Below are 13,480 nucleotides of genomic sequence, written 5' to 3' on the forward strand. Positions count from 1 at the left end.
CCCCTGAACCGGCGGCGAAAGGTTCCTAGCTGGCTCTTGCGGGAGCTCGAAGGCCGGGGAGGGAGGGGAGAGGCGGGTGACCTTTTGCCCTGGGGCTGCGCTTTGGAGAGAGAGAGAGACAGACAGAAAGACCCAAACCGCTGCCGAGCTCGTCGACCATTGTATTTGCTCAATCTCCTTCCTTGCAGGGCGGAGCGTCGATTACTAAAAAATAAAAACAAGAAGCAACGGATGGCCATATTTCGTGGGATGTTAGCATCCAAATGCATACGGAAAAGGGTGAATGGCAAGAGCTGTGGAACTCTATGACGTCATACGCGCTGTGGCAGTTATGGCAGTTGGTTCAGTTATGGCAGTTAGCAGTTACGTTGTTTTGTGCAGGCACGGTCGCCAAGAATGGGGGCGGGAGATGCCAAGCACCCCTCCCCAATTCCAAATGAGAGGGCTGCCCCCCAAATTTCCGCACCCACAGGGTGTCCACACACACGTCAGCATGCTCTGCGGTGTGCACCTGATGCCAGCACACTAACATCATGCAGCCCTGAGCCTCCTGTATCACGGAGGCAAGGGCGTCTGTGTGTGTTGCCATGTGTGTGTGTCTGCCTCAGTTTGGAGTCCTATTGTAGCCTTATGAGGCTTTGCCCTCGGGTGCGCCTGGGAAAGGGAAGTGGGAGTCAACAGACACTCAAGGAATAGTTTCGGAGAAAAGGCTTTTATTTCTACCATCCATGAACTGGTAGAAGGAGCAAGTGTGATAAGTCACAAAAAGCATGCACGAGTTCACAATCATGTGCACAAACATATATACCCCTTTCCAGTTCCCTCAGGAGTCCTGCCCCATGTTGAGGTTCCTGAGCATGTACAGAAAGCTGTCTTGGGACTATTGGACTCTTCCCAGGAAAGGGGGAATGAGAATCTCTTGTTCTGGCATGGTTCCCGGACAGAAAGCAAGTTGCAATGTGGTTCTTTAGCAAGGCTAGAAGGCATGAGGAAGGCCTGAGAAACAATGGACTGTTCTCTACCTTTGTTACAGCTCACCTGTTTCTGATGCTTAGCTGCTGAGAAAATGATTTTGAGAAGCTTTGAGCCTGCTTTGGTGGGGGGTGACTTCCGGCCTAGGTGAGGTCACCTATCCTCACCTTCCTTCACTATTAACAACTTAAGTCCTGCCCACCTGCATTTTATATTTTATAATTGTATATTGTATAATCTGCAAGTGCAAGCACACAAAGTAAATGTTATATGTCATTTAAACTTTAAAAAAGAATTGTCTTGCATATTTTTTGTTATGTACTGAAGTTCTCACCCTGGGCCAGCAGGGGGATACTGTAGATAGTTTTCACTCGGGTCCACATATGCAAATAAGTGATTGAAAGTGACATTCAGTGATTGGATAGTTACAGAAAGTGATTACTGTTGCATTGTAGTGGAGCTCTATATAAGCAGGCTGGCTGAACCCTTCAGTTCAGTTCTGTTCTGGCCTGTGAATAAACAAGAGCTGTTTGAAGAATCGCTGTGTCGTCTGTTATGTTCACCCACAACTTAACAGTTTTTAAAGGACGGGTAAGAGAACTAATTAAAGGGTCAAACGACCCAGGGCTGTCTTCCGCAAATGGGAACTAGAGTTTAATTTCCACATATTTAGCATCTGTGGGCGGCAAAGCCCTTCGCAGAACAAATGGAGCTGCTGGCTTGACGCAGGGCCTCATGGTTTAAAAACGGGCAGGGAACACTTCTCTGCCTTGTGGGGCCGCATGCTGTTTAGTGGGTGGAAGCAGGAGCAAAACTGAGGAGCCTCGAGGGAGAAGGTTCAGGTTTACCAGAAGCAAGTTTCTTAGGACTTGCTGGATTTTGCAAGAATTGGGTACCAGAAATTAGGGGGGAAGCAAAACCCCTTTGCAACACAAAAGCCCTAGCTACGCCACTGTGCCATAGGCAGCAGAATCCAAGGAATGCCTCCATGGGTGCCTCTATCCCAGTGAGAATAAGAAGAAGCTGCAGTGGCTTCCAACGAGACCTTGTGAGAACCTCACAAGATCTCATGGAGGCCTCCAGGGGCCTCTGCATGATTTTGAGGGGCTTTTGTGAGATCTCACCAGAAGCCGCAGTCACATGACCCTGATAAGCAGGGCTTTGGCGGGAGCAACAAGGGGGGGAGCAAAAGGCACACCGGATGGCACCTTCCCATTTTGCCTCAGGTGGCAAAAAGGGTTGGGCCGTCCCTGCCAAACAAGAGGCATTGTCACAGTTTGAGAGTACATCCCAGCCAGACAAAAGCACTCCAGAGAGGTTTGGGACAAGGCTAGTGGGGAGAGAGAGCTGAGGGCCACAAAGAGACACCTGGAGGTCCGCATTTGTTCTCTGGGCCTGAAGTTCCTCAACCCAGCTGAAAAAGGCTTCTGGATGGTTTTACTTTTTTTACAAAATGTAAGGGCCCTTCTTCAGGATAAATACAAGTTTATCAAAATGAGAATGGGGTGGGGAGGCAGTGTTGGTAATCAGTCTTCCTTCAGAGCTCCTTGATGCAGTTTCCACACTTTGCAGTGCATTTTCCCCATCTTATTTGCAAAAAAGTCTGGTTTTTGACAATAGCACGTTTGTTGTGTGGAGCTCCAATAATTTAATTGTGTGACCTGGATTTGCTCAAATACAGTTGTGATACAAAGATATTTTATTCTGCCTTTTACAGGACAGGAATGAAAGGAGGGGAGTTAGCAAAAGCATAAGCAAAGGGTAAGTAAGCAGCACTTGGGCATTTGAGATTTCCCTGTTGCTGTTAATCCCATTCCAACCACTGTGAATTTTCTCTTGGGAAAAGTAAACTGTCAGAGCTGCTTCCAGATCCTAGCTCACAGAGGATCACGCTAGCCAGCGATCATTAAGTAAAAGTCTTTATTGAGTTACAGTTTCCATTCTCAAGCTGCTGCGTGCAACTCTACGTCTAATGGCTAGATCGGCGAAGTCCCGTCTGAGTCTCCGCCCCTTGCGCACCAACTTAATATCCTAGCCCTGCTCCACCTTTTCCGCCTGACTGTTCTCCTCTGGGTCCCTCTGCCCCCCGGGGTCTCTTCCTTCCTGGATTCTTCTGACGCCGACCCCCCGGACTCTCCTGTCTCCTTGCGCCGGGCTTTAGGACCTGGCTCTCTTTCAGGGCTGCCTACTGCGTCACTTCCCTGTGCATTTGAACTTGGCGCGCGCGCCCAACCTTCCACTTTCCGTCTGACCGTTCCTTCGCTCCCCGATGGAGGTGTGGCCACTCCTGACTCATGCCCTCCCCCCTGTTGTGAGCTGCCAGCGCTTGATCCCTGGCTCTCTTCCTCTTCCCTGCTCTCTGGCGGTGACGCTGGTCCCGATTTCCAACTGCTCTCCTCTGAGTCCCCTCTGGCTCTATCTCCCTGGGGTGTCCCCCTAGGCTCCCCCCTTGCCCTGGCCACTGGTGCTCCTTTCTGTGAATCTTCTGATTCACTGGAAAGACTCGGAGATCTCGGGTCGTCGTCATCACTCATCTTTTCCTCTGCCTCCTCCCCCTCGCTCTCTGTTTCCTCCCTTGCCCTTGCCTCTGCTCCTGAACCCCTGACATAAACGTTTTACATTTTAACTCATGCTTTCCCCGTGAGAAGTGTCTCTTTGTTAAAACGCCATAAAAGAAACCTAGCGTATCTGGCCTGCCCCCCTCACTCAGTACAGATTTCTTTTATATATACTGTAATAGAAAAAGTACACACACCTGCTTCTTTTACTATGCTGCTTTCCCCCACAGCTAAATATTAATAGGAATGTTCCAAATTCAAATGTTGGCCAACATTTCAAATTCAGTTTAACATCCATCCCTGATGTTTTGCAGAGAGGGGATTTGCCCTCAACTAATTTGCAAATCTGCCACCTGTTATTTGTGCCTCTTTGGCATTTGCATATTCATGATTTTGTAACTTCTGTAACTGCATCAGACACACTGCAATCTCAGCTGCAGTAAAGCATATTTTTGAAGTGTGGCTGTCAACATCAGTTCTGGCGTAGTCTGACGTTACCAAAACCCAAAGGCAGAAATAAAAAAATTATGGGAAAATGTGCTAATTAAAAAATTTTTTTAAGCTCGTAGTTGTTTACAATTTAGAAATCTCTCCTTTGTCATCATATCCAGCCAAACCATGCCTAGAACATGCATGTGTTCTGATTTAGATTGGCTTATTCAAACCCCATTGCCTTGGAATACCATTGTACCTGTTTAGGTAAACCAGCTCAGATCCTGTGCAGACACATCAAACATTATTCCCAGGGAAAGGCACTTCTGGGATTTTTTGCTGCAGGTACCCAAATAACTTGACCAGTCTTGACTTGCAGAGGATTTGCTGTTCCGCCTCAGACAGCAAAATCTCTAGCTGTCGGCCCAACAAACAGCTTGGTCATGTACTGCTTTTGTGATATTTCCAGCAAAATCCTATGTCTCCATAGCATTCCACATTGAATAGTTACGTTCTTTCACTAACAACTTCTAATGGAGATTAGGGCTGTATACACATTATTGGCTTGAAACACAGCTAGGTTGTTGTTTTTTTACTTTAATTCAGATTGAAGCTGGTTTCACAAGAAAAGACAGGATACAGATATGGATTGTGGTGAACGTGGTATGTATATATACTGCTTCCCAAACTTACAGTGGGAGCGCATTGGATGCAGAGTAAACGGGTGAGTGTACACAGCCTAGAAATATCTGATCTCACACTCTTCAGAGCTGAGCAACAGAACCCAAGCAAGGGAACTGAGATGGAGCCAGCATGAGGAGGAAAAGCCACACAACCCCACAGAAAGTGGATGTTCAGACAGGAGGCCCGTGTCGTCTTGTGTTCTCTTCTTACTGGGCTGTTATATGATGTCATATTGCGTATGTCATTTACCTTTATTTTACCTACCGTATTTTTCGCTCCATAAGACGCACCTGACCATAAGACACACCTAGTTTTTAGAGGAGGAAAACAAGAAAAAAAATATTCTGAATGAAACAGTGGATGTATGATTTTTATGGTTCATGCTGTGGCCACAGACATGTGATTTGACGGTGGGTTTGGGATGATCCAATGCAAAAATCCTGAGGATCCATAGGCTTTTACCTCCCCCCTCCCAGGCAGCCTCCTTTATCGCTAGCGTCCCTTATCTCCCTCCTGATCACTTGCCGATCAGCTGCTTCCTTTCAACACTCCCTTCCCTCTTTTTTGCCTTAGTGTCTTTTCCTTAGCTGGAGCAGTTTTTTGCTCCTCCTTTTCTTCTAATTTCTCTCCTTATTGCTTTAGTCTTCCTGTTTTTCCCCCTTTGCAAGTTCGCTCTTTACCTCCCCCCTCCCAGGCAGCCTCCTTTATCTCTAGCATCCCTTATCTCCTTCCCAATCGTTTGCTGATCAGCAGCTTTGTTTCAACACTCACTTCCCTCTCCCCCCCCCCAAAAAAAAGCACGATCTGCTTTTTGCCCCTGGGTAATTCGGCTCCAGGGACCACACATTCGCTCCATAAGACGCACAGACATTTCCCCTTACTTTTTAGGAAGAAAAAAGTGTGTCTTATGGAGTGAAAAATACGGTATATTACGTAAGATTTCTGCTGCCCTTTTGGACGCTACGTTTAGCCTGGGTTCAAGGTCCAAAGACATTACTGCTGCTTGAATGAGATGAAGCAGTGCTCTCAGCCTCCCTTACAAACCCGGAGGGTGTGTTTTCTCTTACATTTTATTTGGCTGACTGAGGGTAAGCAGGGAAGGAAATTGACAGAAAAAGGAGCCATCTGCACTCTTACTTTCCACACAATCTTCATATGTGTAGCAAATTTCTCCCAATCGCCATCTGATTCAAATCATGCTCCTCTGAGGGACCCTGGTGCTACATGGAAGCCCCTTGGAGCATTTTTACATGTTTGTGCAGTGTATAAATATGACAACAATGTACGTGATGAAGCATGAGCAAAATTACAGGGAAGAGGCTATATCATATGACAGGATGTGTGTGTGTGTTAAGAAGCAGGGGCAGGTTTTTAGTTGTTTTCTCACATCCTAATTAGATTTTCTGGAGGGAATGCTCAAATTGTTACAGGAGTGGGATCTCCCGATTCCCCCACTCTGGAGTCTCTGTTGCAAACGCAACGATGCATGGAAGATGCCTGTCTGAAGAAATGCAGTAAGCACATCTGGGGAGACTGGGCAACCTGCTGCAATTCCAGTGTGCATGGAATTCCCCATTTCATCAGACAGGCATCTTCCATGCATTTTTGTATGTTGCTTCTGTGTTACATGCCAGTAATCACCTTCACCATAGTGTGTGGGGGGCAGCCTCTCCTGAAGAGAACCACCACATGCCAGGGCATTGGGTGCATAATCTGCGGGCTGTGTGCTGTTGGTGGGTGGGGTTGAAGTCAGCAGTGGGCAAGGCAGAGCCTTTCCATCTCCCTCCCTGCCCAGAGACTGCCAGAGGGTGGACAGACCAGTCTTAGAATCATAGACTTGTACAGTTGGAAGGGACCATGAGGGCCATCTAGTCCAACCCCCTGCCTTCATCTGCCCAAGCTGCAACAAAAATTGTCTCTGCTGCAGTGGTCTCTACAGTCACAGCAGGTGCCACAACCTCACCCACAAACTCCTCCATTGTCTCCCAAGACAGATGGATGACAACAATCTTTCTTTCTTTCTTTCTTTCTTTCTTTCTTTCTTTCTTTCTTTCTTTCTTTCTTTCTTTCTTTCTCTCTCTCTCTCTCTCTCTCTCTCTCTTTCTGCAGCAAGCAAACACCTATATATTGTATTTTACCAGACCACAGAAGGCAGAAGGGACAACCCTTAAAGGTGTATTGAAAAAGAATCTTTTATTTTAAAAAGTGATCCAAAAGTCATCTACCATTTCCAGTTGGCAAGGCTGGAAATTATTTATTTGTAGAAGAATTTATATCCTGCCCTCCCAGAAGACCTCCTCCACCTCCTTCTATCAGGGCAGTGTGACACCACATAAATACAACAGAATACAATCAATAAAAGTACAGCACCATCGGAATGAATAAACAGACAACAGCGTTATAGAAGCAGCATAGAAGCAATTTAAATAGGAACTCCCAATTGTTAAAAGGGTTTTGCCTGGCCCTGAAAGATAACTTAGTAGAAAGCTCAGAAGAACCTCCTGCTTCGGGTAACATCTTGCCTGATGAAGTATTCTGGAGAACGGGTTACTATTTTGTGACATTTTACTATGGGCCTTATAAAAGCATTTACCAACTGCGGATTTTGGCAGTTTATGGACCAACAACACAGCTATTTTTGCTTCCTATGTCTCCTGGGAGAGTATTCCAAAGCTGGGGAGAAAAGGCGGTCTCCTGGAAGTGGACTCAATGTCTACATAGCAAGAAGCACATCACAACTATACAGAATAGAAACAAGGATGACCGATACCCCAAAACTATAACATCTCTTTATTTCTTAATGATTTTTTTCCTTCCTTCTTTGGTTAGCAATGGGCACAGCCTTTAATTTTAAACTTCACAGAGGTGTACATAGTTTTAAAGTTGTAAATGCGCCTTTCCACCTGGAAGATTGTATCTGCTTGCAGACAAGAAATACAAGTGGGTTATTTAAAAAAGGACTGCTTATATGGTGGACCTTTTAAAAAATAAAAACTAAATTTATAGTTCCTTTGTGAAAAGCCTTGCCAGCTCAAAATGCACTGGAATAACTTTTGGTCATTATTTATTTATTTATTTATTTATTTAGAAACATCACTTCTGCTTTCCACGGCTCAACGCAAGAAAGGGCAACCTGTGGCTCCCCAGATGTTGCCAAGCTCCGAGAGCCCCAGTCGCAACACCTGGAGGCCCACAGATATCCCACTCCTGCTTTAGCACACTGCCCTCTACTGAGGGACTCCGGAAATGCTCGTTCCCATTACAGTATTCCCTTTCTTCTCTAAGCGCACATTCTGCTGACATTTTCTCACACGGGCCATTCTGGCCTAGCTGGCGAAACCCAACGCCTTGATCAGTGCTTGCATTAAAATGGGGGGTGGTGGCTGCCCTGTGTCCCCTCCATATGTTGTTTGTCTCCAACTCCCATCTTCCCCAGCAACGTGGCCAACAGTCAGGAAATGATGGGAGTTGTGTTCCAAGAACATCTGAAGGACACCCAGTGTGGGGAGAGGGGAAGGAGAAAATTTCCCACCCATGATATCACTCTATGCTTAGTTAAATTTGAAGAGGGACAGCCCCAATTGTTTTAGTTTCTTAAAGTCTTTGATATTAATTATTATTATTTATTATAATAAAGAACAGTGAAGCAGCATAGAAAAAATATATCTTAGCTACATTACCTTAATTGCCAAAATATATATATACATCTTTTCCTCTTTAATTAAAAATAACAACTACCAAGGAGGGGAGGGGTGTTAGGCACAGGCAAGGTACTAAAACGAGACATTAGCATCAAAAGATGGGTATAAAGAAATATACCCCAGTGCAACCAAATGTGGAGATTACTCCTTTTCCTCCTCCAATTTTTATTTTTGTTCTCTTCCTGCCAAGGAAGAGACTCCAGTGCTCTTGCCCCGGTGCTTTTTCAAAGCACCACAACTAGTCTGCCTTACGTACAGATTTTTTGCGCTGACCTTAATGCCTGTCTTAGAATCATGGAGTCGCGGAATTGTAGAGTTGGAAGGGACCCTGAGGGTCATCTAGTCCAACTCCTTGCAAAGCAGGAATTTCAATTGAATCATACATGACAGATAGCCACCCAGCCTCTGCTTTAAAAACCCCAATAGTTAGAATTTCAAGTCAGTTTCATTCCTGGGCCACTGTTCCTGAACTCCCAAGTTTGTTGGACAGGTGCTTTGGCTGGAAAAGGTGCAGTAAGGACAACCCAAATGACTGATCGGCTGCAGGAGCACCTTCCCTATGAGGAAAGGCTGAAGCATTTTTGAATCTTTAAAAAATGGATGAATTTCACAGCCAAACGTAACAAACTGCCAAACTACATGAAATGCTGGAGATCTGTGATGAGATGGACTGAGAGCCATCAACTTGGATGACTTTAAAGGAGGACTAGGGAAACTTAGGGAAGATGAGGCTATCAATGACTACCACGATGGCTGTGTTCTCCAACCACTGTCAGAATGCCCTAATAAGTCTTGATAGAGAAAACATTGTGGCTGAAACAGACAGGATGGAGGTGATAGCTGCCATTTTTAAGAGAGAGCAGGTGCATTTGGATGATTCCAGAAATAAGTGCTTCCTCCCATACCCCACAAGGCTCTTGCACCTACACATTCTCTCTCTACTGGCTGTCTAAATTTTAGCTTGAGATCTATTCCGATCCAAACGTTTGGTGAAGCCCGTAAGCTTTTTCTCAGTCAGATTTCCAGGTCTAACCACACTTCCAAGATGGGTGATTTCCCTAGATAAAAAGAGTCTGGCCAGCATGATCCTGCAACTTCAATAGGTTATGCAAGATGAGAAAACTGGAAAGTATTTTTTCACAACCAGGGCTGAGAGCAGATGGACTTTAAAATGAGGAGTCAACATGGTGTTTCCCCCCACAAAGTGGGCTGCCCAACTCCTCCACATCCCTGTTCTAATTCTTTTGGCAGACCCATTGAACAACAAATTAAACTCTGATTGAATAACTCACCTTGCGTTTCCCTCTATGTTTCAGGTGAGCTCTCTGCCTCTCCTCTATATTTAAGTTCATCTGATCTACCATCTGCTTAGTGACTTAAAGAAAAATGCCCTAATTTTTTAAAGACTGCCACAACTATTTGTCAGATCATAGATGTGTGGAATATACACCCTAAGTACACCCTTCACCATCTTTTAGGTTGGGTATATGCTCCTATGAGCTCATAGGAGCATCCTATGACAAGTAGCACCAGTAAGCAAGCTGCTACATTTGCACAGGGTTGTGTGCATCATTCAGGCATTGCCGTTTGACCTGAACATGCTATTGCCAGTTCTTTTCTTTGGGACTCGGGAGGGAGGCTGCATGATTTGTGGTGGCCTAATGGACAGAACTGGCATACTTGAGTGCATGTCCTCCTTCCCCACAAAATTTCCTGCACTGACACCTCTTTAGATAAATCTTTTGCCCGCCTGGACAAGCTCACTACTATTTGAACCGCAGCATCCCAAACTGAATGCCAGCTGCCCAAACCATCTTTCCACTCACTAGTTCCTTTCAGATGTAATCCAGAGCATAGATTAATGTTTTTTTAGGGCATTATTCCAGATGACCAAATGAATGGCAGCCCACCTAAGACTTGATAAAATCCCCCCTTCCAGGTGAGTCCTTGAAGCCACAAAGCATGCCTGGTGGGTTGGACTGGGCACATAGCATTCCTTAAGTCAAAGAGACCAGACAGGGCTGGGACTGGATTTTGAGGACAAATATATCCCCACAAAACCACTAGGGGGCAGCAAGGAGATAGTGGGGGGTGAGATTTCAGAACGCAACCCCTGAAAGTGTAATGGGGTGAATGTGGGATTCTCATGCTTGTGATGATGTGTGAACCCCAAATCTACCTACCCATGAAATGGGTCAGTCTCCAGCCAGTCTGCTGGCATGCATTTTCCAAGCATGTGCCTGCCAGTTAACACAAATGCAGGGGTAGGTGGGGGAGGCATATTCAGGGTAGGGTGGACAAGCAGGAGAGGGCTGCTTAAGCCTTCTCATGCCTGCCATCATCCATTCATATGTTATGCTACACACCCACACCCCACCAATTTTCTCTGCAGTCGGGCTTCTTCTGGCTTCAGAGCCCAACCGGGAGAAAAGCACTAAAAAGAAAGAGAAAAAAGCTCATGTTTCTGCTTGGTTGTTTTTGCATATGCCCCCTCACTCAGTGTTAGGAGTAGAACCAGGGGTTGAGAACCATGTTTTTTTCTTGTACTGTTGTGTATTTGTGCCATCACTAGAGAGGTACAGGTCTCTCTGTCCCAATCGTTATGCACGAAGCCTTGTGCTGCCTTCCTGCCCAGCCAATGCCCTGGCCCTTCCCTCCTCTGCTTACAGAGTCCCCTTTCTTCTCCAAACCATTCCCAATTGTGAACTTGCCCCTTCACATCGGCCTATTTTCACCTGTGTGCTTCTTCAACTTGCCTTCTTTTAGGGGAAGTTCCACGTGCCCACTTCAGGAACCCACCTCAGGGTACTTCCCTCCTGTCTCCCCCCTGCTTATCGAATCAAATTTAGTTGGGAGTCCATGGGTATGTGAGTAACAATTGTGCAAATCCAGCATTTATTGGCAGGAAACCTTAAAAAGTCAAACCTGCAATTCCAGGGAGAGGAAAGTTAGTATGGCTGGGAAGAATATACCACCGCAAACCAGTGAGAAGGGCAAAAGTCCACTGGCGTGGCTGGATGAGGAACTCTGCAGGCGCTGGCTGAGCATCTGCTTCCCAATCCAGCTGCCTGGTGGCACCACAGGTTCCCAACAGGAGACTGAGGACAACACCAACCAGTTGTTTACAGGAATGGGGGCGGCAAGGGGCTGGATGTGGTCCTTCCCCGACTTCCAACTCTGAATCAAACAGTTGATCTGTGCAATTGCTTTCTTAAAAAACAGACAATTTAAAACAAAACAAAAAACACCAGCGATCCAAGGCCACAGTTGGGCAGTTGGACAAGAGCCAAGAAGATCCACACCAGAATGACAGTGAAGGACAAAACTGATCTGGAATGTGGCATAAGTGCTGGCCTGGATGCCTTTCAAAGAGGAGTCTGCTGTCCAAGCAGTAAGTGCATAATGTTGATGGGTATTTCTGTCTGTGAACGCTCTGCTGAAAGGGTGGGGGAAATGTCAAGCGTCATTCCATTTTCTAGCTGCTCCTTAATTAGTGCCAAAGCTGCCATGATGAGAAGCTGCCTGGTTTCCATGTGGAAAAGCTGCTGCTCTTGTCAGTTTCCAGTAGTTTTCTGTTGAACGAATTAACCCCCCCCACACACCAAACCCCTACAGCACATTCACACACACACAAAATGTGGAGCCAGGTACATCTGTTTACGTGAAACAAAACAAACCAAAGGATGAAATCTTGAAAAGATGCTGTGATTTTTCTCCCCGCCCCCCACTTTACTTCAAGCATCCAACTCATCTGTGGGGCAGGTATTTTTCAAAAAGGGGCAAAAGAAAAAGAAGAAACAAAAGCAAAAAACACACAGGGGAGGGGGGAGATGAATCTGAACAGCAGTGGCCATTCCTGTGGTCATCACCACATGCCCAGCACCATTTGAAAATAGTGCAAATTGGAAGAGGTGGCTGGGATGTGCCCACAATGACATGGAGGCAAGTCTGGGTGGGATTCCTCAGGATATCTGACTTGGATCCCCATTTCCCCTCATCACAACATCCTTTAAAAAGGATGCTTAAAGGAGAATGGAGCTGACTCCCTGGAGATGGGAGAGGGCTCACACTGGTGGGAAGACCAATGCTCTTGTCAGCTAGGACCTGATTTAGCTTAGAGCTTTTGACTGGGCTGGAAGATGTTCTTCACCAGAACGGAGCTGCTTTGGAGGTGGAAGGAACAGCTCCTGCCCTTAGATGAAGTCTCCACCCTGCCTCTTTGCTGTTGGCTTTTGGGTGGCTGGTCTGATGGAGTAGAAAAAGGTCCTTTTCTGGAGGGGTTGGAAAGCACCTTGATGGTGAGCGGTGATTGTTTGCAATGGCCTTGTTAACTGCAGGACACCTAACAAAGCCTCCTGAAGGTATGGAAGAGAAGGGTCATACTCAAGCATGAAAGCGAGGGGCTGTTTCCTTCAGGTCAGTGTTTAAGACCCCTGGCTGTGGGAGATTTGGGAGAACCGAGCGGCTTTTTCTCCCAGCAGAAACGCTAAGAAAGGCTCATCTGTGTGCACTTCTGAAGACCTCCAGGCTCTCTGCAGGATTCCTATGTGGGGTTTCCAAGTAACGCCTTCCAAACCTCACCCTCTTGTGCATCAGAGACCTCAAAAGCTCCACCCTGTTGCCGCAGCTGGACCTTTTCGCTGCCTTGCGCCTTGCTGGATTCCTTATCCCTGGTTTGGAAAATGCCCTGCTCTGCAAAGACAGCATTCCTTCCAGGACCAGGTGGCCACAGTCCGATTAGCTGATCCTACCCTCGAGGGGGGTGTCTTCAGGTATCTGATCAGCAGACTGCTTCACCGTTTCCCCTTGGGAGTGCAACTTCTTGTGAAATAAGTGCGGCATCGCAGACACAGCTGACAAGGGAGCTGGGTGTTGTTCGCTCAACCTGCCTCCTTTGGAAGGGTTCAGTACGACGGGCTCAGAACCGAGGAAGGTAGACTCCTGGCGCACCTTTGCTTGGCACTGCTCTGCCCATGGCAGGAAGACTCCCTTTGAAGTCTTGCATGTGGTTGCTCTACGTCTCGGGATCCGTGGCTGAGGCACAGATTGCTTTCCTATAGCAGAGAGCAGCCTGGTATCGCCCAAGTTAACCTTTGTCCTGAACTGGGGCACCACCCTTTTCGTTCATGCCCT

At 46.6% G+C, this 13,480-nt stretch overlaps 1 protein-coding gene and 1 long non-coding RNA gene across 10 annotated transcripts in view; one reads left to right on the forward strand and one right to left on the reverse strand.

Moving 5' to 3' along the window:
• The first annotated feature begins 31 nt into the window (after positions 1-31).
• Positions 32-11,935, forward strand: LOC309517849. 4 transcript variants are annotated; one of them, XR_014213272.1, is made up of 4 exons: positions 2,034-2,427; positions 2,690-2,733; positions 4,658-4,882; positions 10,221-11,935. It is a non-coding gene; the product is annotated as an uncharacterized lncRNA (long non-coding RNA). The 4 variants fall into 4 exon arrangements; XR_014213270.1 differs by lacking the exons at positions 2,034-2,427; positions 4,658-4,882 and adding an exon at positions 32-279; XR_014213271.1 differs by lacking the exons at positions 2,034-2,427; positions 4,658-4,882 and adding an exon at positions 1,251-1,563.
• A 48-nt stretch (positions 11,936-11,983) lies between these two features.
• The window catches only part of MLLT6 (MLLT6, PHD finger containing), a 109,535-nt gene continuing 108,038 nt past the window's right edge, over positions 11,984-13,480 (reverse strand). For all 6 annotated transcript variants that reach the window (XM_082197182.1, XM_082197180.1, XM_082197179.1 and 3 more), the window contains exon 20: positions 11,984-13,478. In XM_082197182.1, coding sequence (XP_082053308.1) covers positions 13,434-13,478 — 45 coding nt within the window. In that variant the 3' untranslated portion in view covers positions 11,984-13,433. The remainder of the gene's footprint in view (positions 13,479-13,480) is intronic.

Source organism: Podarcis vaucheri (assembly GCF_965113315.1).
Source record: "Podarcis vaucheri genome assembly, chromosome: 13".
NCBI lineage: Eukaryota > Metazoa > Chordata > Lepidosauria > Squamata > Lacertidae > Podarcis > Podarcis vaucheri.